At 40.5% G+C, this 24,250-nt stretch overlaps 1 protein-coding gene across 7 annotated transcripts in view; it reads right to left on the bottom strand.

Moving 5' to 3' along the window:
* NFIA (nuclear factor I A) overlaps positions 1-21,637 on the bottom strand; it is a gene marked incomplete at its 3' end in the record, with an annotated part of 398,017 nt that extends 376,380 nt beyond the window's left edge. For 2 of the 7 annotated variants that reach the window (XM_079919085.1, XM_079919086.1), the window contains exons 1-2: positions 21,069-21,637; positions 9,906-10,437 (exon numbers count right to left, since the gene is read on the bottom strand). In XM_079919085.1, the coding sequence (XP_079775211.1) occupies positions 9,906-10,437; positions 21,069-21,140 (604 nt within the window). In that variant the 5' untranslated portion in view covers positions 21,141-21,637. Of the gene's footprint in view, positions 1-9,905; positions 10,438-15,869; positions 16,434-16,593; positions 16,623-16,730; positions 16,921-21,068 lie in introns of those variants that run through there. The other 5 variants (XM_079919087.1, XM_079919083.1, XM_079919084.1 and 2 more) reach the window with 4 other exon arrangements.
* Between the last annotated feature and the right edge of the window lie 2,613 nt (positions 21,638-24,250).

Here is a 24,250-nt window from a genome sequence, read left to right as displayed (position 1 = left end):
GCTGTCTCATGACCCGGCCTCACTTACTCAGCATCACCCCCATCCCAGCACCTGAGGCTCAACTGCAAATAAAGTTAAAAGCTATGCATAATCAGTCATTAGATAGCAAAATTGAAAATGTCTCTCTTTGAAGAATCACAAAGCTTTCTGTCTGAAACCTCTGACCTTTCTGGAGAAATCACAGTCACCATAGTTTAAAAATGTAGGTGGTAAAAGTACAAAGGATTACATTTATCCATTTTGCATGTTTGCCGTCTTTTCTGAGATGAGGGGCAAATAGCTTCAGAACAATTAGTTCTTCAACCCTAAAATTTCAGGCTGCAATAGCCTCATTCTCCAAGAACTGTATACATCCTGGGCCCAATGAGATGGCACTTTTCTGTTAATTTCTATTCCTACTTTATTTTACAGAGTATCTAAAATACATGATTCCAGAGCCTTTTAAAAAAAAAAAATAAGACTTTTGTCTATACAGTAAATGAGCCAAGAAAATAATAAAAATTCATCTGAATCTTCTTTAAAACCACTGTAATCCCTGATTGGGTCAGGAGGGTAAGGGACTTCTAAAAGTACATTTAAAAGAAAAAAGAATTCTTAATAAAAGTCCTTGTCACATATTAAGAGGCCATACAATAAAAGTACTGCAATGACTATCTTTCCCGGACAGGAACATACAACAATAGTTATGCTGTTGAAGAGCATCAAGTTACAAAGACTTCATTCTCAGAAGTTACTCGAAACTACTCTCCCAAAGAGAACCTCCACCATTTAAAAGAAGGGGAGAAAAAGCCAACTAAATGAATCGATCAGAAACTTTAGTAACTCAGTACTTTTTATATAAAAGACACCCATGCAAAAATCGTGCCACAGTCCTACAAAGATGCAGACAAGTTTTTGCCAAATTCTTATCCAGAATCCTTACTTCATCTTAAGTGTTTGTAACCCAACTTATCTTTAACTTCCAATTACTTAATGCTAAAAATATATTCTCAGGTATACACTGTTTTCCATCAACACTTTTTTATATCTAATATTATTTATGAATTATACTCAGCATAAAAGATGTTTACGATTTTCACTGTTCATCTGCTATTATATCTGAGCCCATACAGCTCTGCTGAATAGTATGCTACGAAGGTTTACATGCAGATGCACAGTATCTTAATTACTTATTCTACAGTAAGCTCTGTAAGCATCTCCATTCCTCATTCATTTGGAATGTTTAAAAATGCCACAAGAAGGGCTTGATGTCATCTTAACACTGAAATCCATCTGTCTATGGCCCTCTTTTGACTTTACTCCTTCTGCAGCCAAAATTTTCACAAAAGTTGATGAGAATTTGTCAACCTAAGGACTTGTAATGTCAGCTCCTTTGAAAGGCAATGGAATATTTGAAAGTGACAATGATGGGATCCCGTACATACAATATTCACTTTATGTGGGACCTTAAACTTAAATAACTAATCCCTTTAAAATTAAAATACATAGAATTCTAAATGCTTCCAATAGGGGAAGAGGAAAGAGGAAGGCACATAACACAGAAGAGACAGTTCTGAGTTTCCCATATTAATATGTCCCTAATTTTAAAAATCCAATTAAAATTGATATTGTAGCACCACAGTTCCTATTATCCACTGACAAATACCTTTCCCTACCAAAAATTACCCCTTGGATAAAGCTATATAACTCACCACAGATACATCTTCCCCAACAGCGTGAACATGTTGCATTAGCCAATCACAGGCTGGCAAAATTACAAAAGGAAATAAAATCACCCAAACCATAGCAACAAAGACAACAGTCTGACAATGGCAGATGCTACACAGACATACATACAAGTTGTTAAATCTTATTCATTTTTAAAATACATTTTATTGCTACTTTTATTTCATCTGGCTTTTATAACCCATAGAATATTTCAAAAATAGCCATTAAAATATTTACATCAATATATATGCTCTGAAAATTGTTTCTGTTTGGAAACTCATAAGCTATTGGGACCACCAGAAACACTCATCAGAGACATCAAAGGTAGGCAGTATGGAATCTGATGGAGAGGACAATGGGGTGTGAGTCCTATTTTTTTTAATTGCAATCCTCTTTTGTTTCCAATTTAATCACTTTTATCACACACCTCAGTTCTCCCTTTCTGGGGTGACTGACATTCCACACCCTAACTTTCAGATTTATTAGCATTTCTTAAAAAAAAAGAAACTTAAAAAGAAAGTCACATTTCTATTTTATTTAATATAAGTTCAGTTCAGCAGCTTTTTAAAAAAATAAACACTAGAAGAATTCACACATAAAATGAATAGATGTAGTATGTTATAATTATAATCTTTTTTCTATTTACAGTTATAAAATTCATGTTGAGTGAGGCTTTGAACTTCTGCACTAAAGTCATTAAGAACTAATCTTGCCGCAGTTTAAAGAAGTGAAAATAAGGGCAATAAATAAATCCATCAATAAATCAGTTAGTCATTTAAGGGCGTTAAAATGAAACTTTTCCCTATTTTCAATTTTCTTCCTTTGTCTTTTAAGTTAAAAAACAATTTTTTAACTAATAAAATTCCATTTCTGCTTTCCTTTAAATAATTACACACAGCCATAATCACAGAAACTTTTGGAAACAAAGTAAATTTAAAACTTTTAAATCTATTCATCAAAGGACGTTAGAAATACATATCTCTTGTGCATATTTTAAAATGCATAAAAATTTACCTAGTAAAATATTACATGCAATTCTGATTTTTAAAATAATGCTTGCTTTAATTCTCAATGGCTTACCAAAGCATCTAGAACCAATTCATCTAACTTCATCTTACAAAAAAAAATTTCTTAAACCTGTGTTATAATGCTTCTATTCACTAAACTTCTACATTCTAAAAACAAGAAAGAACAAGTCATTCCAGATTTTTGACCCCAACACTAACAAGCATGAGACCATTTCTCCCTCTTCTAACCAAGTGTGGCTTCATTCTGCGGCTAAAACCAAACTCCACAGTAAAATATCTCCGTGGGAAAGGTTTGGATTTTGACTTTTTATTTCCCCTTTGACTCAAGGTGGGTGTGTGATACCACTTAAGTGACATCCAACGCCAGACAACAGGATATAGACAGGGATATAGAATGGATCTGAATTTTGTTTTTAAAAGCATAGGATATGGAATCAGGAGGCCTGGGTTTAATCTTGCTCTGCACAAATCCCTTGGCACCTCTGAGACTTGGTTTTCACCTGTCCAAACGGACAGTGAATTACTTATTTACAATACTCCTGTGAAGTTAAAGAAAAAAAATAAAAGAAAGCTACAATGTATGGCAAAACTTAGGACTGTACTTGCTGCAAAATAGACAATAAAAGTTATTTGTCTGGCTGCCTGCCTTCCTTCCTTCCTTTCTTCCATCCATCTCCTTCTCTCTACTCTCAATCGATTTAGGTCCAAAATTTACCACTAGGAAAATATGTGTAAGACATGAAGACAAAGAGTTTAAGACAAATAGTTTAAAGTTCTCAAAAAACATTAAAGCTATTCCACTTCAAACTCCAGTTATTATGATCATCCTGATCATTTCTGAGATTGAGATTAGCAATATATCACAGAACAAACTCGCCAAAATACGTAACACAAATGAACTTATTTCTCTCAATCTTATCTCATTTAGTGTCTCTTACAAACAGAAAAGCAAAAATATCCTCTGCTACAAAGTAGCAGCAATTTGTCATTTGTGGAATTATTCCTTTGGCTCATAAGCCATGTTTATTTCACTAAAGTATTAATAAGAAGACTAATTCCATTAGATAAAATATACTTTTACCCTGTGGAATTATCATACCAAAACATGAAGCACTGTTTTCTAATATTTTAGGAAATGCCTAGGGAAAAAGCCATTTCTATCTTAGCAGCAGCTGGAGAATTCTGGTAAGTTCAGGGACACCAAAGTTTGGATCAATCATTTCTATCTTACAGTTGCCTTAGCGGGAGAGAGCTAAAATGTTGACAACATTGTAGGTTACCCCTTAAAAAGCAAAATGGTAATAATAACGAATATCTCAATAGCCCCTTTTCCAAGTTTATGCATGCCACAGTGTCCCTAACTAGACCCCTAAACCCTACAAAGAATTTCTGCAAAACTTTTCTTTCTAACAATCTGAATAGAAACTCCAAAGCCCCCAATAGGTCTCTTAATCTGAAGCATACTATGCAAAAGTGATGGTGAGATGGATTATAAAATTCTCCACTAGATATCCTGCTGCTTGGGATCCTTTTACAGTCATTACTTAAACCAAAATACTTTTTAGAGCATCTCCATTTGCCATTAAGTTCACGGTTTTATGTTTCTCTTAACAAAGCATGTCAGTTTATTCATTCTCTTCCTCCTCCACCTGACTTCTTCTTCCTTCCCCTGACATCACCTGCCAAGGCTTTACAATTTATAATATATTTAAAAGCAAGATCTGACCTCTAAACGACCATGGGGAAATAATTGCTGAAATGACAACAAACTGGTGTTTAGCACATTCAATGAACGCAATCTGTATTTTATGTTTTTTCTTCTATCCTAACCTCAAAATTGTTTTCAATAATCTATATTAACATTTGTGAGCAATTAGAATTGTTGTTGCTTCTGTGCAAGTTTTAAAAAACCGACAGGCTGTTCTGCATCCTCTGGAAGCAGCTTGAGGCCTTAACCAAGGAAAACAACCAGTCCTACTGTGTATACCAGTGACCACAACAAAGGCTGTGGTTTCTCCCACACTAGCCCTAAATAGGTTCAAATTAATGCTATCCATCACTGGGTGGAAAAGCAGACAAGGCAAATCCAAGCCAGCAGCATTGGGAAATTTCTTACCAACACCAAACCTCTGAGCCACAAATGAGCTGACCTCCCTTCTACTCAAGAACACCTATACCTCCCTATACCTCTACACTCTCTATCCTTCAACTTCCATCTTCCTCACTACATTCTAGATAAAGGGTATTGTTACTATGTTCTAAATAGAGGATATTGTTACTATCTTCAAGTTATGCAGAAAATACTCAAGGATATAAAAGCCATATTTAATCTCAAGTTTGTTGATTGTTTGTGCTATCTCCCTTAAAGAATTAAAAGATAAACAGAAAGATAAATGACATTTTCTATAACTGTGTGCATATACCAATAAGTTACAGTAGATCAATCAGCCACAAAATCCACCTTTAGTTTAAGGTTAGAGTTTGAGATAGGGTGGTACTTACTGTCTTCATTAAATATCACTGTATATTAATCTTACCCCTTCTTTTTCCAAATATGTTTTTTTATTATTATACATCACAGAAACTAACTACACAACTTTCTACTAAGGAGTTTATTAGGGTAATGAAGAAGTTTAATTCAGTAATGTATAGTCTTGGATTTGAGTGTAAACACACATACACACAAACCCCTGTTAACAGAATATATTGAATATATTTTAGATATACAATCCTGCCACAAACTAACATGGTAAGTTACCTAAAAATTTAAAAATTATCATAATTAATTTGGCATAAAATTATAAACTGTAACAATCTAACATTATCAACTTAAATTTTTTTACAATTATTATTCTGTATGCACTGATAACCTTACACAGTTACACTGTGTTTAAGGTGGCAGCTTTTTAAAAAAAGAAATCATTCCCCCTACTCTAACCAGCACTCTGTGTGCAGCCTGGATGTGCACACACATGCACACGAAGCGCACACACGTTCCTACACAGACACTCCTAATCTTACACCTGCTCTGGAGCAGCAGGAAGTGAATTCTCAATCTGTCAACATGACCATCTGGTCTATCTGCATATCACGGCTTTCTCTATTACTATATGAAGGAATGGCAATCACGAAGCCAAATTACAACTAGAATGCACCTGAATGGGAGTCTCTCTCTCTCTGCTGAAATGGAATAATACGTGGCCTATCAGAGCAGAACTAGCAGTAATGTAAATAATTTGAAATGAGCGTTCAGGACAGCATAATTAAGTGGACAATATGGTACAGGTAATGTGGTCGTCAGTGACACCACTGTCAGGCTTCCAGGACCGGCACCAGGCTTCTCAGACACCGCAACTCTTTCAGTAAGCGACGGGACCTTTACTATTCCTGCCGAGCAACACTAAGTAAAGGTAGTAAAGGGAGACCACGGAAGCGATCCGTAACTATTAAACTAAAACACTACTGTGCAAACGCGTTCACTTTCTACCCTGAAACTAACAAGTACTCCTGCTACCATTAGGACAAGTTCAATTCGCTCCGTCCCTGGCTAATTAGCAATTACAGCAACTACCTGACAAATTCTGGTCATGTATTAGTCTTTCAGAGTGAATTTTAAGGTAACTAAAAATACTTCCAATCTTAAAAAATTCCTCATCTGCAAAAAGTGAAGATGTTCATTGTGATTTAGCTTTGGGGCCTAATGCCACTCAAAAATTAGCAAAGGCCTTCACTGAATTAAACATAATTCTATTTGTTTAATTTTAGTTTTTAAACATCTCCACACAGCTACCTCAGCTTTCATTCTACCCACAGCAGGTAATAACTATAAAAAGTCATTTTATGGCCTAGATACAGCGACCTACCTCTATCCAAGAGATGAGTCCTTAAAAAGTCTAACCTCTTACAAAATTTAACTAACTCAACAGAAAATCTTTCTAGAATCTGATTACATTACCAGAAGTTATACAGAAGCAGTTTAAAAAAAAAAAAAAACTCTCCAGAAAGTTCTCGGTTGAGTGCCTACTAATGAACAAAGGTTAACTTTATCTAAAAGGTCAAATGCCTGGTGGCTAAGGTTATGACCTTAACAACTTAAATTGTGACCTTGCCACGTGCCGGGTATATTGTAGATTCTGATACAGATCATCTGGTAAAGACTGGTCATAAATTAGCTTTACTGTTACATGCCCACAAAGAACACCATTTACCACAATACCATAATATCTCAAAGTTGTCATACGATACATGGGAAGAACGACTCAAAGAGAGACCAAATTAAAGGCATAAAATGGTTTTACTCTTTTATACTTTTAATGAGATGAAATTCTCAGGCTTATGGAATCACTCCGATTTCATTACACTTGTTACTGGTTATCAGCCACAAAATTCACACAGTTCTAATGCCCCTGGATTTAGAGGAGAAGAAAAAGGAATGCAGTTTATGTATTGTATTTTAGCGTCTCAATACGTCTTAGAAAAATCACCTCCGCTTTTAAAAAACAATTGATTCTGCAGTAACTTCCAGTATTTACATGTGCGTTCTAAGATTTCAACTTCCTTCCCAAGGAGAGGCTGAGGCATGAAGCAATAATTATTATATGCATTTTTAGAAAGAAAAAAAAGGATCTTCCCGTGGCCATCAAGGGGGAAAAATGGCATTTTGGGAAAAAAAAATACATGTAAAAGAAAGAGAGGAAAAAAAAAGACTATAGGTGAAAAGGCCACAATGGTTTTGGCATGTTTCTTGAAGCACATTTCAGAGTCTCTGCCTCCTGCCAATACTGGCAAGTTCTCAAAACTTTTAAGGAGGTAAAAACATTGTTTAGTGTTTACAAATCTTCAGCATTATAACAGATGCTTGTCAAATCAGTTGTATGTGAGTTGACCGATCTACCTCCTATTTGTATTGGCAGCTTCCCTTCCACAAATAACAGGTCTCTAAATCTCTTAAATCACATTTGAGATATTTTCAGACAAAAGGCCTTGAGCATCCCTCAGACCCATCCTGGTGCGCACAGAGGCGCCACGGCTGCGCAGGGAGAGCCAATGGCCTGTACTTGGCCACCGTTCAGGCGACCGAGGGATTCTGGGAGGCGCAGGAAAACCGAACCGAAAGGTAGTCTGATCCACAGTGCTGGCAATAAATCTTTCATAAGCAATAAGGATGCTAACTCTCCTAAGCAACAGTCTACCTGCCATTTTACCAACATCACCCTTCAGGTCATTGAAACCACAGTAACTATGATGGCTCAAGGGATCTGGAGCCACAGCACAGGCACAAACTGTCAATAGCGAGAGAGAATCCAACGTGAAACGGCGAGAGCGAGGAAGGCCGTGTCTCTGTGAATCTAAGGGAAACGTTCACATCTAAAAATTAGAAGAGATGCTGCTCACACCCATAAACGCATAACAGGTATTTCGCTTTGATGTTACCTTGTAAGGAAGCACCTACCATGATGGGCATCACCCACTGACACCTGCAATTTCTTATATTGGTCCATCAGAGCATTTATTATGTTATTTACTTCTCCAAATATCAAAGAGATGAAACACAAGATTTTTAGAGAGTGCTCCCCCAAAGCATAAAATACCCACAACTTTTTTTGCACCTTGTCCTAGTAGATTCTCCACTTATATATGCAAATAAATTTTGAAAAAATTTTAACTCTGCTTTTTCAATAGACAAAATAAAGTAACAACAATAGGGTTAACAGGGAGTTAAGAAAGGGCCACTTGTTCCTGTTCAGAGGTCATCTGAAAGGTGCTGCCTTTTCGTTTTCGCTACCCAGAACTGGCTAAAGCAACAGGCACTTCTTATAATTAAGTATACATTTTCAAAAACCCAAATAGTTGAAACACTTACAGATCACATCCTCTAAAATACTCATTTATCCCCTGCCAACAGAATGCAAATGATGATGTGACATGCTTGCAAAGTAAATTTCTCCAGTTTCTTATGTAAGGACGGATGGATAACAAAAGTTCTCTTTCTAAAACATATATTGAGAAAAATAATAGAATAGGATATCAGATGACTTCTAAGAGCTCATATTTTTAGAATTGAAAATGTTTTGCAAAACAATGGAGTATCGCTTTTACAGGTAACATCTTCTCTGTCCTTTATGAAAAAAAAATACATGAACCCCAAAACAACCTACTGGTAGGATTCCACAACCTTCTTTCTTCCATCTGGCTCAAGTAACTGCCATGAAGGTAATCTAGCAAGACCGATATGTACATATAAAAAGTCAACAAGTTTCACAAGACCTGAGCTTTCACGTAACACAATGAGCCTTTTGTCTAAAACAAGATGAGAGGAACAAAGTAAAAATGCATTATTTTATCCAGTCCTCAATAGTTTTATCCTGAATGCTATTCTGCATGCTGTAATATGCACAGGTAAAGCATGCCTTGAAAACCGCCTTGGAACAATAAAGAATTTTATTACAAATCAAGCAACTCACCAAATCAATTATCAATATCTATTTCTCAATGTGCTCATGAACTATACAGGTTTGGTTACTTTTAAGATTAATCTTTCCATCAATTACTTAAAGAATTGGTTTGTTTTTTCCTTTAGCTATTGTAAACAACACTAAGTATTCCTAATACAAAGCTACTAAGTTTGTACTAGTGTGATTTCCTTTTCCTTCATAAATGATCAGCGATTTGATAGCAATCTTACCTCCAACCTCTTCTTAATTAGCAGGGGGGTTCAAGAGACCCCAGTAGATAAAAACACTCCCAGAAGAAAAGCAACTAAAAATATTGCCTCACTACCAAACTAAACGCTTTTTAACTAGATCACTTGCCAGTTAAAACAGACTCTTTCTTACAAGGGTTTTTATAAGACTTCTCTCACCCCTCATCAAAAAACGTGATTTAAACATATCCCATAACTGACTACTAACACCTCTGAGAACACTACTTGACAAAAGAACTAAACTTAGCGAGAATGCTCTCCAAGCTACGCTTTTCCACCTGAATGAAGGTGGAACCTCAAACAATGGAGGATCTGGCTACTCTGATGTTGGTCTACCTTGGATACCACACCGTCCATGTGGACATGGCCTGCCATAGGGAGCTCGGGAATGGCCCAGCACATACAGAGGTCATCAGGAAAAAAAGCACACGCGAGAAAGTGGACCCACTTTTCACCATTGCACTTACCTGCTGCATGCACAAAGTATGCCAAATATAAATCGAGTTCCTTAACAGAAACCCCTATGTGATGGGGCTGGACACAGAGCCCTGGATTAGAGCACTGCGGGGACTTTACAAGGCGCTCGCCATCAGTACTTTCAAGCGGAATACCTTTAAATAAAATCACCATAACAAGGTCCAACCTCCAGACTTTATCTGCCTGGCGGAGGCAGTCAATTCTTCGCATCTTGCCTTTCTGGTCTGGGTTGGAAAGAACACAACACGGAGGCTTTTTCCCTGTGACTGTAAGAACAAAATCCTCTCGGTACTCAGGTCGGATATCTTTCCGCAACTTGGCCAGAAGTCGAGATGCCCACTTCTGCTTGACCTCTGGTTTTTCACTTAGCAACTCATCCTTCACGGCTCTCTCTTCTTCTTTTGACATACGCTTTTCATGTTTTTTGAAGTATTTTCGTTTTCGGGCCTGCAGGTTGAACCATGTGTAGGCGAAGGCTCGGACGTGGGGCAGAAGTGCTTCGATGAAAGGATGAAATTCATCCTGAGGAAACGAATGAAGACAAAAATGTAACTATAATGAAAACAAAAGGCAACAACGCTTCTTCAGGTGTTCACCTTTAAAAAAATATATCCTTATTTCACTTGAAATTTGATTCAAGCATTATGTTACCAAAATCATACGTGGGATCCCTTTGGGAAGTCCAAGAGGGGGGAAAAAAAATTCATCGGTATCATGTCTCACAATCTTAAAGAAGAAAACTGTTAAAAAGTAAAAAATGTTTTGTTATGTTCACGGAAGTGTACCAGGTTCTATTGTCGGGCCTAGGTCCCAGGTTCCTTAGACAGTAAGTGAAGTTTATCGAAATGTTTATAACAACATATAATCTTAACCCTATTTCAAGGAAGGCATATCTAATTTTGCTCCAGCCTTGACCTCACTACTTGTAGTACAGCCAGGGCTCGGCGGCCAGATTGGCAAATCCTAAACATTTAGATGCCAGTCAATGTTTATGGAAGTCTAGGAGCAAAAATCATCTCTACGATCAATGGAAACAAAGACTTTCCCCTCTAAAAGTAGACTCTGATGTAGACTCTGATCTGTTTCTTAGTCATTTTGGTAACATCTAATTCCTTTCTAAGTATTAGTTACACACAATTTTTTTTAGTCAAAAACTTAGAAAAATTTGGCAGGTCCATATACAAAAGAAGAGATGGATTTGATATTCACCAGACTAAAATAAAAGATCTATGTTCAAGACATAATTGCTGATATTATAGAAATGAAACAAAACAGGGAAAAAAGGAAAAAAAAAAACAAAGAAAAGCGTACAAGCCAGATAGTAAAGAATGCGTCACTGTGACAACACGGTTGCAACTAAACACATTCAATTTACTGATCTGATTGTGAAATACCTTCAGTAATAATCATTCCGAAAAAACAGAATACTCATTCAAATTTTGAAAATAATATTTCAGGCTTTTTCTCACAGAGAAACAGGGAACCTGGTATATTCAATGTTTACGAGACTCCCGGGAAACCCTCATGGTTGCCTCTTAAAATCCAAGTAATTTGAAAATAAAATTGAATTTAAAACATTTAAATTTTTCTTACTGTTTTATGGAAAATGTTTGATTCTTTTACTTGACATTTTCTTAGGAAGTAGAAATATAAAATTAAAGAAAAATTAAACAGTAACTCCACAAAGCTTTCTGAGTACATCTAACTTTTGATTAACCAACCCACAGTAATCTTACTAATCTTAACTTCTCTCCACCGCACAACCCTCCCCCCAAAAGATAAATTATTTACTTTCAAATAAATGAGGATAAGAAAACCAAAGAGATATTTGATGACTTTTTTTAAAAGGGTGTAGGACAGACAAATATAAAATGCATTCTTTTTTGGTTTGTAATATCCATCTAAATATATTTTGGAGGCACAAGTAACTGTAATGTCCAAAATATTATTACTATTAAAGCAATTATTAATTTTTAAACGTTCAAATATAAACTGAGTGCTTAAAATTGGTGAAATACTTTAACAATCAAGCCTGTTAAAATATTGTAAGTTATAATCAATCACTTAAACACTACATATGACTTTTTTTTTTAAGTAAGGTTATATTAATATAATACACACTAAATCATTTCAATAATCAACATTTTTTTTTTCCTCTCTCAACAAATTTCAGGCTCCGTATTTCAAGTTTAGGTTTGAAAACTGCTCTTTTTCAATAAAAGAATCCAAAAGAGAAGTCAGCTTTCACAACACATGTGCATTCTTTAAGTGGAGAAAAAAACAGAGAAAAATACAAGAATTCTATTATTCTTCCCCATACACCATTAGCACTTTAAAATTTCTGATGTTTGAGAATCTTTCCTATTGCCGTACTTTAGAAGAGAGAAATGGGGTGGGGGGAGCATTTTTCAAGTCACAGTTTATCTATAAGGTATACGCCAAACTGCAAAGCATTTAAACATTACTAAATTCTGAGCTCATCCTTGAAATGCTCTAAAATACATAAATTTGGGGTTTGAAACAGTCCTTCACATTGACTGATTTTCTTATATACACAAGACATGCTAGGGACCAAGGCTCTGTGGAATTATGCAAAGAACGCCCGGAGTCTACCTTAACTACAAAGTGAGCTTTCACCAAAATGAGGATTTCATTTTAAAGTCTCAGCCCCATTTTAAAATGCAAAGAATAACTTAGCTCCAAACAATTCACATTTATGTCAAAACCCTGTCATATTAAAGAGCTTTATTAATGATGATAAACATTTAAAATAAACCTTCTAATGTGACATTTAAGTGTTCGAAGATACTCCCAATATGCTTCTCAGAGAACTGCGAACTGCGTGCATTCGTGTTCAAAAGGATTTTGTTTACCTGCCAACCAACTGCCCATATATCTCATCATAAAAATCCTTAAATGAGGCCAACTATCTCAACTAATCATTAAGAATAATCTAAGTTCCCAGTTTTACATCAAAAGTATTTACAAGTTATTACTCCCCAAAGGTCTTAAGAATGTGCCAATAAAAGTGCACAATATTTTGTATGACTCTTACTCACATACACAAGGAAAGGGCTAGTTATACTTCTCAATGCACAATTAGAAATATTCCAGAACATCAAAACTAAAGAACATCATTCACTTGCAGGAAATGCCCAGGCACAGCATAAATTAGTTTAAAAACAAAACAGTATGCCCTTATAAAGCATGTTGTTGCACATATCGCCATAAGCTATATAATATTTCAAAATATTCAAGAGAAAACAAAGAATATTTTACGTTATGTACTCAGTGAGAAAGTTATGGGCCACCAATAAAAACAAACCTGAAAACCTGTTTCTAAAGTGGTAGGACTTTGAATCAGCATCTTCAACGTTCATCTGTTTGTAAGTAAGCCAAGTTTCGGAACCACGGAATGCTGATATTTTTGGAACTACTTCTTTCAAAGGTTCACCTATAAATTTCTACTGTTACCATTCTATGACCAGGTACATGATTTGGTTAAGATGTGTCCACATGGATTAAAATACGATGTCTGGAATTTTCCTGATAAAGTTTTTAAAAATTGCACACGTATATGGATTTTATTCTTTCATTTAGAGTAATTTTTATCACTGCGCTTTACTGGACTTTCTTTAATGACCAATAAACTACCTAAGTTTTTCTTTTTAAAACTGGCTCTAAAGCTTTATAAATATTCCGGCAAGTTAAATAAATTGTGAATCAATTTCTAAAAGAAGAACTCATAAAATATATGGCCCTCATTCACTATTTAGTGTACATTTTCTTTACAAACTGTTACACTAAGTAAGCGTTTCTCTTAGTGGTGTTTCCAGAAGAAGGCCTACTAAATGTCACTGCCAAATAGGTTTAAAAAAAAAAAAAAACTTTCTTAATGTGATAATAGCTCATGAACCAAAAGAATCCAACTTTGTTAAATACCTGACTATGCCCTGGGCCTGCATGGGTACACAGGTATCCTCATGTATGCACCATCCCAAAATACAAATTTATCTATTGAGAGCTCACTGGCGAAGACGCTAATGTGTCTGCTAAGGTCCTTCCCCACTAGGGCAGCACACTGGTATTATCTACCAGTTCTACGTGTTGCAAACTTTTGCCAGCTAGAACTTCAGCCTTTGAATCTCAGCATTTTCACTGTAGTCATAACTCATTCAAATTATCTTACACTTTGCATCTTATCCATATGCAATTGTGAACCTTGCCAAAACTGGTTGGAAAAGTTTCATTCCATACTTCCACGAGTTACTAAAATAGGAACTTTGGAAGTTTGTTAGGGAAAAATAAAAAACTTTTACAATAACTAAAAGCAACTGCTATCCATTATTAATGCTAGGCCTAAATCCCAAACAGACCATTTCAACATAGAAGATGCATTTAAGAGTCTTCTGAGATCAAATAGCCGGTAGATGACTGTTAGATATTGCAATAAGAAGGCATGTCATGTGGGAAATGAATCCAGAAACTAGAGAGGAGAGAAGAAACTATGGATACTTTTTAGTCTTCCAGAAAGTATTCCGGTTAAACCGTTATCTCCTGCTAAATGAAAGCAAGAGGTGGTAGCAGGTTTTTGAAGGGAGTGGTGAATAAACATTTTATATGAAGCATACAAACTTCATCTAGGTGATTAATGGTCAGATCGCAATGTACCAAAACAGTATGAAGGCTCACACTTTTCTTCAAAAAAATTTTAGCGCAAGATCACTTTAGCTTCATGCCTTTTACTCAAAGGAAATAAATAATATATTCAAAACGGACCAAACTTGGGGCCGTGAAGTAGCAATATTTTGCCTGGGGGTGGTGCAGACAAGGGAGGGATGGAAAGGGAGGGCATGGAAAGGAGAGGCGCTGGGGCGACAGAGACCCACGCTCCGAGTTAGGTCGGAGGGAAAAGTTGCCCCCGTCCTGTGCGCTGGGCGGCCCGAGTCGCGCGGCAGCAGCGGGAGGCGGCGGCGGCGGCGGCGGCGGCGGCGGGGGGGGTGGGGGGGAGTCGCGTCCGGCTCGGCCGCCGCTCAGGCTCGCGGCCGGTAGCCCAACTCCGCCCGGCGCGCCCCGGCCCGCGGCCTCCGTCGCTCGCCGACCCGCGCAGCGTGGGCTCGTCCCGACACCGAAACTTTCGCTCGGGAAAGCGAGCGGGCGACTGGCGGCGAGGACGCAGGCTCCACCCGGCCGGCGCGGGGGGACGCGGGGCCACGCAGCTCCGCTCCGCCGAGCCCCGGGACCGGCTCGCCGCCGCCCGCCCATGCCCAAGGGGCGCTGTCCCGGCGGGGGCCCTGGCCCGCGTCCCTCCCGCGGCCGGACCCCAAAGGCTGACAAACAATAAACAAAAGTAAGAGTTTGGGGAGGCTGCTGCGGCGCGGGCTCAGCGGGCGGGCAGCGGGCGCGGGGACCCGAGTTCTCCCGCAGCCAGGGGTGCAGCGGCCCCGAGAGTGCGGGGCGTGCTGGGGGCTCCGTCGGCGGCCCCCTCCCCGGGCGCCGCGTTAACTACAGAAACCGGCCTCGCGCCTGCAGAAACGCTGAGTCCAGATTTCAGCGTGTCATGGGCTGCAACCCCGCCGAAACACGTGCGGGGCGTCCGAAAACACCGCCGTTCCGCAGTCAATCGCCCCGATATTAATTAACGCATTAATAAGAGGGCGCCATTAGCCATGTGCCCACACAAATGGCCGTGCAAGAGGAATGCACCCGCATGGAAACAAAGTTACTTTCTTAAAGCTGTATTTCTCCACCACCCCCCCTCCACGAGCATACGCGCACACACACACACACACACACACACACACACACCGAAACACGCGCAGACACGGGCACACCCCGAGACACATGTCCCGGGCCCTGCTGGCGCCGGGGTCCCCGGCACCCCCGGCCCGGCTCCAGGTCGGCCCCCGCCACTCCGACCCCCACAGCCCCTCCGCATCCAAACAGCTGCTTACCTGGGTGAGACAGAGCGGAGAATACATCACTGCCCGGCGGTGGGGTGTGCGTGTGCGTCTGGGTGTGCGGTTTGGAGGTGTGCGTGAGTGCGGGTGAGAAAGGAGAAAGAGGGAGAGAGGAGGAGAGAGAGAGAAGGGGGGAGAAAAAAAAATCAAGCCTGCTTCTTGCGTTCACATTTCCAACTCGGCTCAACTGCAGCCAGCCAGCGCTATTGCCGCTCCATGAGCTGAACTTTAACCCCGCCTAGAGTTTCCCTACACTCCACTATACATGTCTACTGTACGCGGGCGTTAAAGGCATAGCGCACCCTTTCCAGCTCCCGCGCCCGCCGGCCGGGTGCCCGCGAGCTGCCCGCGCGCCCGCCTCCGCCTCCGCTCTGCACCGCACCGCACGGCCGCCGCCCGCTCGCGCCGCCGCGGGGGGGTGGGGGGGCGGTGTGGGGGAGGGGGCGGCTGCGGCGCCGCGCGGCCAGCCGGGTCCCGAGCCTCCGCGGCCGCTCGCGCTCGCTCCTCTCTCGCTCCCTCGCTCGCTCCCTGGCTCGCTCGCTCGGCACCCCCCTCCGCCCCCCCAGTCCCCGCTCAGCGCATTACTGGGTAACGCAGTGAGGAGCAGTTACAGTCTGTACTCCCGGGCAGCTATAGGCTGCCACAGGATGTGCTTAAGCAAACAAAACTACTTTTCCTCGTTCCCATCCCCCAACCCCCGCCGCAGACCTTCGCGGACCTCGGTGGAGGACTTGGGCAACTTTGCCAGGTTGCCCTGCACCCCTCGGTTCGCTGCGCGGGCACGTAGAGAACCGCGGAGAAGGCGGGGGGGGGGGGCAAATTTGCATGTATGCAAATATTTTTTAAAAATCAGACCTCCTAGGTAACTTTTGTTCCCTTCTGAAATGCGGTACGGCTCAAAGCATTGTAGTCTCTCCAACGAAGCTTTTTGTGGGAATAGATCGTCGGCAGAGGTAATTATGCACAAAATCCTGCAAACTTTGTGCAGCTTCAGTCCTATGGCCTCCAGAAGCGGGGGTGGTGGGGGAAATTTTCACAAGGAAGATTCACCGGATTTGGGGGCTGGGGGGGGTGGTGTCTGGAGAAAGGGAGGCGGAGATTAACTAGCTTTCTCCCTCCCAGGACTGTGAAACTAGTGGGTTTGAACACAGACGCCATAGAAAAAGTTCTATCACGTTCAGAAACAACAGTGGTTTAGCTATGACATCTTTCTCTTTTTAGGAAGAAAAAAAAAATGTGAAAGGGATGTCCCCTTAGGGAAGGGAGATATTCTGGTCCACAAACACGTGCCCAGAACTGGACACATGCTATCATTACTGTCCCTGTTCCTGAGACACCTCTGGAAGGGTGCCTTTTAAGAATCCCCTCTTTTTCCCTCCCCCAGGTAATAGTTCTTAAAATGGAAAAGAGCTTCCTGCAATTATTTTAGGTTTGCTAAAGTATTGTTTTGGCAAAAGAGGGGGTGGTTTTTAGGGTTTGGCAAGTTGCCAATAAGCCTGCTTTTCCAGTTTTTTTTAACCTCATATTTTCTCTCTAGGCTGTCTTCACTGATGGTAAAGAAAAAAAAAAGTATACCTCCTTCCTCCAAACTCCCATCCCATTTCTTCCTCCTCATCTCCCTCACTCTAGTTTGCAGCCTGCTGCATTTTCTAATCCTTCTCAAGATTCCAAAAGGAAAGACGACTGTATCACGTTAAAGGCTCTGGCACACAGACAGGGGAATCTGCACCTTGGTAGAGGTTACACAGCTAGAGAGCCTCTGAAAAGAGGAAATTACTGTAGGAATGCCCACTCAGCATGTGAGGGTGAGGTGACATGTTAAGGCCACTCTCATTCAGACTCTCCCCCACCCCACCCCCTTTTTAAAAGTAAGGAGCAAGAAATATGCTACTGGAGAAAACAAAGTTCTCTGAAATAGTCTGCATCTTTCTAACGTGATTTTATGCTTGTTCTCCAGTTACTTTATTGCCAGAATAATTCCTGAATTCTCAAGAGACCATTTTCACACGCGCCCCCCACCCCGCTTCTAAATCTCCTTGGAAAACTCTGATTATTTATTAAGGGGTGAGGGGAAATAATGACTTAAACCTTTAATGAGAGAGCCCCGTCTTCCCAAACTACACAACTGCTTTTCCTCGGTTCCTCTTGGATTATCAGTAGGGGAGAAACGTCCTAAATGGCAAGCCGAATAACGGAGACAACATCCCTGGCCACGAAAACCCTCGCTGGGATCTATAACTTCAACGCGCTCCAAGTTTCCTCGATAGAAGTTTCTGGCTGACGGTTCCAACATGTAACTGAGGCACAGTGAGAAGTTATTGTTCCGAGTGTGTACTCTTGGGAAGCTTTCTTCCAGAGCAGATTAAAATCTTTCTTTTGGTGTGTTAAAAGATAGACTTCACATCTGCCTCTTCCCAAAACAGCAAAGATGCTGACTTTTAATTGAATCTCAAAAAAAAGGAAAATAATTTTTTAGAAAGGGCTGGCACGTCGCCCTGGTTTAAAAAAAAAATGGGGAAAGAAATTTAATGCTGCTATTTCTACTTTGAAAACTTCTTTTGTTGCAGCAGTGGATGTGCCCGCGATTTCCAGCTTTCTGCGGTTAGCAATATTATCTTAAGTAACTTTTGGCGCCCTTCGTAAGACTTTTGGATATGGGACGATTGTTTGCGCCCTCTAGGCAAGGGCTGGATCCAAGTTCAGCACCAAAGCCCTGCACATCCGCTCCTGCTTTCTCTCCTACCTCCGCCAGCTCCCGCTCCCTCCCCCGCGGGAGGTGGGGGGGTGGGCCGGCGGGGGAAACACTACAAAGCACAGTTCCAACTACAGCCTTTGGAAACAGGACTGCGAAAAATACAGTAGAAGAGTTACAGTTACAGAGAGGCTTCTGGTAACTTTCTCTCCAACAGGCATAAATTTAAACACACAAAGAAACAGATGTTCCTCAAAGGGCAGACTGGGGGTAGAAAACCTTTCCAACCCTCTCCCCTACGTCCCAAGTTGCAAAAGTAAATCCTTGTCCAGAGTTCACAAAGATACTAAGACCCTTGAAAGAGAACAGGGATGGAGCGCGAAGAGAAGAAAGAAAGGATAGTAGAGAGAACAGTATAGGAAACACAGGTGAAGTACAAAAACTAGTTTACTGCAATCGTATAAGTGACCCATTGTTAGGAAGGATAAACCCCTTATTGGAAATAACCACTCCAGTCATTTATTTTGCAAGTGCTAGGCGGCTGCCTTGAAATGGGATTGTCTCTGCGCAAAGGAGGCTCCTGTCATGCTCTCTGCTATCCATATTCTCCCTGGCACAGAGCCCAGCCTTGCATTTGCTGTGTTTTATTTGCAGAAATGTTACCTTGCCAGTTTTAGTGAAATCCTCTTAGATATATAAATTATGTCAATAAGGTTTCACTTATATGTACATCTCAAATACCTCTCATTTTGGAGGTTACTTAATAGGAAGATCTTATTAATATGATTTAGATTTTAATGTACAAAGCAATGAAGGTAAAATTGGGGTTTGTAAGTGACAACGCCATTTACTCTAGTTCCTACCAAGACTAACTTTATTACTAGCAGCTTCCAACATTTTTCTTCTCTAGTTTTTTGACCTACAGTCACTTGTGTGCAGATTTTCTTATATGCATATATTCCTAAATTGAATCATGTTCCTGAACTGAGCATCCAAGTGGATTCTTACATCAGATTTCCCGGCCAGATTTGATTAGAATGCCTAAAGCCCTGGGAAATAGCTCAATGGGAATTTAAGCCAAAGATGGGAAAGAGCCTATATTATTTTCCATTCACTTCCCAACAGAATTAGGTGTCTACACAGCTCAGAGGGAAGGAAGAGATGGATATATTTTAGTCAGAGGCTGCCAGTTACTGTCTCCAAGACAAGCTACCGCAGTTGGTTTCCACTGGATTGGTGTCAAAGACTTGTCCAAGAGGCCAGACTCCAGCTAAGAGTTAGCGAGTCAGCAATCTTCCACACACACCCTCCACAGGGGTTGTTGTGGTAACAAGAAGAAACGTGAACTTGGCCAGTCTCAAGATCCTATTCGCTACTGACCATATATTTAAACAGAATTCAAGAAAAGTCAAGAACAACACTCTCTTTCTCCCCATCTTCCTTTCAAATGTATAAAACAGCTGTCAGTCCACCTGTGAAACAGTCTCTCTCCCTTAAAACTGTTGTTTAAAGTTCAAGAGAGGCTTGCCTATTCCTTCAAAGTACCTGAAAAGCCAAAGCTTCTAAGATAATCAGAGTAAGACGTTTTGCAAGGCTAATTGTGCAATATATTACTTCCCAAAGCTCACTACAGTCCCAGTTTTCAAGCCACACATTTTTAAAAGTTGAACCTCACCTTCCACAACCATTAACAACTTCCCTGAATTTACAAATAACAATTCATGCAAAGTTAAAGGTTTCTCTAGTAGAATTTTTTTAAACTTTTCCCAAAAGGCAAAGAAGAAGGCATACAATTCACGCAAAACAAGACAAAACAAAACCCACGCTGTTTTGGTTTTTTTTTTTTTTTCTTAAACTCGAAAACTCTTTCCTATTGTGTTTGCTAAATCCGGAAGAGCTTGTAGCTTTGACAGCTTGAACCGCACCATCCCCTTCAGAGCCGCAGAGAACTTCAGATCTTCTCTGCCCGGCCCCCTCTGGCTGTTGCGAGCCATTGTACACCCATGCTTGGATATGATTGGATAAAGCTTTTGTCAATCTCCCATGTTGTCCCATTGATTAGAGGATCGAATAGTCAATTACTCTCTGGGTCCAGACATTTCTTTTCGGGTTAGGTTGACTGCTGAGGCCAGACGTCTTTTTACGGAACAGAGCACGTACAGGATTTTTTTCCCCCTTCTGGAACCGAGCAAGCGCTAGGAGGAAAAAAATCTGTCAAGCTCAGCAATTTTTTCAAATCTCGGGGAGGAAAGAAAAAAAAAAAGGAAACCCGGTCCTTGATGCACATAGCAAAAAAGAAAGAAAAAAAAAGCCATCCACAAAGCTACATCTTTAAAACAAAACCATTACAATAGACATTTACCCAGCAGTCACTTCAATGCATATGCAAGCTAGAGAAATTTTAAAGTCTTAGCCATTAAACAAAATCATTCTACCATTATTGTTTATAAAACACATATCGTATAAACGCAAAATAGAAAGTTTAAAGATGTACCACGTACCACTGCAATGTAAAAAGAGTACGTGAGAAACTTTAAAATGTTCGGACGAATTGCTTCATTTGTTGTCCCCATTTTTTTTTTTGCATGAGAAAAGATATCTAAATAAACTTGGAACCGTTGAAAACCCGGAAGAGATTTTTTTTTAAGCTGTTGGCCAATTGCAGGCTTCTTGGAGATTTTTTTTTTTTTTTTTTTTTTTTTACTCCAAATCAGGAGGCTTTTGCAATTGCAACGCGCGCTCTCTGCCTCTCTCACTGTCTCTCCTCTTTTGAAAGCGATCCAACCCCGGCTGGCTGGTTCTCAGATTCTCTCTGGTTTTGCCTTGTGTGCTTTGGATTGTACGAGACTTTGCAGAAGTTGCCATCGATTCGCAGTCCCTCTCTCCCGTCCCTACTCCCTTGTTTATTTCCGCAATCGCTGCAATTTGCATAGTAACCACGCAGGAGGCGCCGGCGGCTGCCTGCGGAGGGGGCCGGGAGGGGGCCGGGAGGGGGCAGGGAAAAGGCCTTGCCCCCTTCTCCCTTCCTCCTGTCGCTCTCCCCGCCAGTCTCCTCCTCCCCCACGGCGTGTGGCCAATAGGAGCCCCGGCATTCAGCGCAAGCTCCGGTCGGGACACCGTTCGGAAGAAAAGCCCCTGTGTTACTAGGCCCCGCTCTCAGGATGGTGTTTTTGGCGCAGTAGTAGATCCCCGGCTTGCGGACCTCACAGCCGGTACTAGGGAGATGTGAGGATATAGTACCTTTGCCTGCGGTTGTGCGGGTTTTGCACGTTTTAATCAAGTCTGCGCACCTGCTTTCTCGGTTTCTTTTTCCACAACCTCTCGTGAGTTATTAGGCTAGTTCATGATGGTTAGTGAGAGATTTAACCTTTATTTGCACTGGTGTAGACCAAGAGTTAAAGATCCTCTTTGGTTCATTAAATCAAGAGAGTGCAAAATGTCACAGAGAACTCGCAGTGAAATAAAGCTTGTGCTCCAGGTTCAGAAAGGAAAAAGCGTTGACTCTGCTCTCTGCAGATGGCTGACATAAAATTGTTAGGTGCGCTCTCTCAAGAATAAAGCTCTTCCTTTAAAGCAGGAGATGCAGTGAAGTTCTAACTTAATTGCAATTGTCTGGTTTGTCAATATCCTTACAAAACCTGGGTTCCACAAAGTTTAATGCACCCCTCTACCTCCCATCCCCCCAAAAGAAGAGCTGTAAGAATCTCGACATTTAAAGGGGGAGGAGGGTTAAACCACAATTATTGGAATATTAAGTCCTTCATCTCACTGATTCATCTTATTAATCCAGACCCTTTAAGATCATGTAATCAGGATATTTCAATGTCAACCTTTCATGTGTTTGTTTTAAACAACAAACTAGCCATTGATGCAGTGGTGGTGTGGGGAGAGTGTCCCTTTAATTGGAAATCTTCACAACCGGGCTATTGCGTTTTTTTTAAATGTGTTTGCTTTACATCAGTTAAGTAGGGTAGGACGTTTTGCTGAATAACTGAGTTACGTGAAAATGTGTGCTTAGCTCACTTGATAAAAATTATCCAATAAGAAGTCAAGAGGAATAGGAAGCAACCTGGCAGTTGTCTGATTTTCTTAACTGTCCTTGGTGAAGGTACCTAATTAATTAATAACAGGACCTTGCACAGTTAAATTAGAGGTTAGAGAAACCTCCTGTTTTATTTTGAACCACATTTTTGGCTGTAGGCTTGCACTTTACAACTCGCTAACTGATGCAGCATTGCTGGGAGGTTTAGTACTGTGGCTGCCCTTGGTGTTAAGCAAGCTTGGCTGTTCTGGTCTGCCGCTGATAGATTCAGATATTGTCTGGCTCTAGGAAGTCTGTGGCATTTAATCCTGGCCTCCTCCACTGAGCATACATTTCCACTTGGCATACTACTTTCACCCTAGAAATACACTTGATGAGATGTAGTGGCTTAAGTAAAAAGAAAAAATAATTTTTTAAGTAATCAAAAAAGTTCTAAGCCTAGTTCAGCTGGTGCTAGGGCTGTGTGATCTTGAGATGGTTACATAACACCTGTAAAATAGGACATCGACCTATTGTGAGAATGGAGGTCTGTTTTGTCAAGAGCTAAGAGCCTTTGAAATGCACAAGAGGTATCACCTTGTATTGCATTGCTCTGTAGAGGCCATGGTCTGAATAATTCCCAATGCTAAGCAAGCCAGGCCTTGTCAGTAAGTGGTAACAGTGAGTTTTGTGTACAATGTCTGTAGTTCATTAACTTAGCCTAATGTGGTAGGTTAGTACAATTTCCAAAGTGAACTTTTATATCTCCATCTAGTTAACAACATAGTATAGGCTTTGGAGTCCAACTTAGGTGTTAATGTTGGTCCTACTATGTGACTCCAGGCAAATTATTTCACCTCTGTAAGCTTTAGATTCCTCATGTGAAAAATGGGACATATTAAGAACATTTGTAAATTACCTAGTACATTATATGTGGTCAATATACGGTAGCTATAATAATTATATTATTACTGTTTAATATGTACCATGTTCTAGGTACATTGAATGTGCTAGCTGGGGATACAGAGAATAAGATATTATCCCTGCCTCTAAGAAGCTTTCAGTCCATGGCAGGGACAAGACATAAAGGTAAATAACAATGTAATGTAATAAGTGCTGTGTCCAACTTAGATATACATAAAGGGCAATGGGAACACAGATGACTGATTTTGCCTGGATGTACAGATAAAAAGCTAAAAAAGGGAAATGACATTTGTGTTGGGCCAAAAGTATGAATTTGCCACGTGAACAATCAAGGGGCAGGGCACTCCTGTCCAGGAAAGCACAGAGATGTCAGTGTATGCAATGGGCCAGAGAATGGGGATGGGTTTGATTGTGGCTTGTTGCTCTAGCTAGTATTAGCTTGTGTTACAGTAACTAGAGATGTAGTTAGAAAGGCAGACTGAGGCAAGATGGTGGAGAACCTTGCGAGCCATTTAAACTTTTGCTTGAGGGACCAGGGAGGCATGAAAGGTATTTAATTAAAAGATAGACGAGGAAAGATTTGCAAATTAGAAAGATCATGCTAGCAATGGAGGCAAAGAGACTAGTTAGAAAAAGGTGAGAGAAGATAAAGTCTTGAACTGTATAGCATAGCAGGAATGAATGAGCAAGAGAGAGAAAGGGGGGCAAGAGTAGAGGGTAGGAGAGAGGTGAGGAAGC

This window comes from Stenella coeruleoalba (genome assembly GCF_951394435.1).
Source record: "Stenella coeruleoalba genome assembly, chromosome: 1".
NCBI classification, from domain to species: domain Eukaryota; kingdom Metazoa; phylum Chordata; class Mammalia; order Artiodactyla; family Delphinidae; genus Stenella; species Stenella coeruleoalba.
Note: the sequence above shows the minus strand (reverse complement) of the source record. Positions and strands in the feature narration are given on the sequence as shown.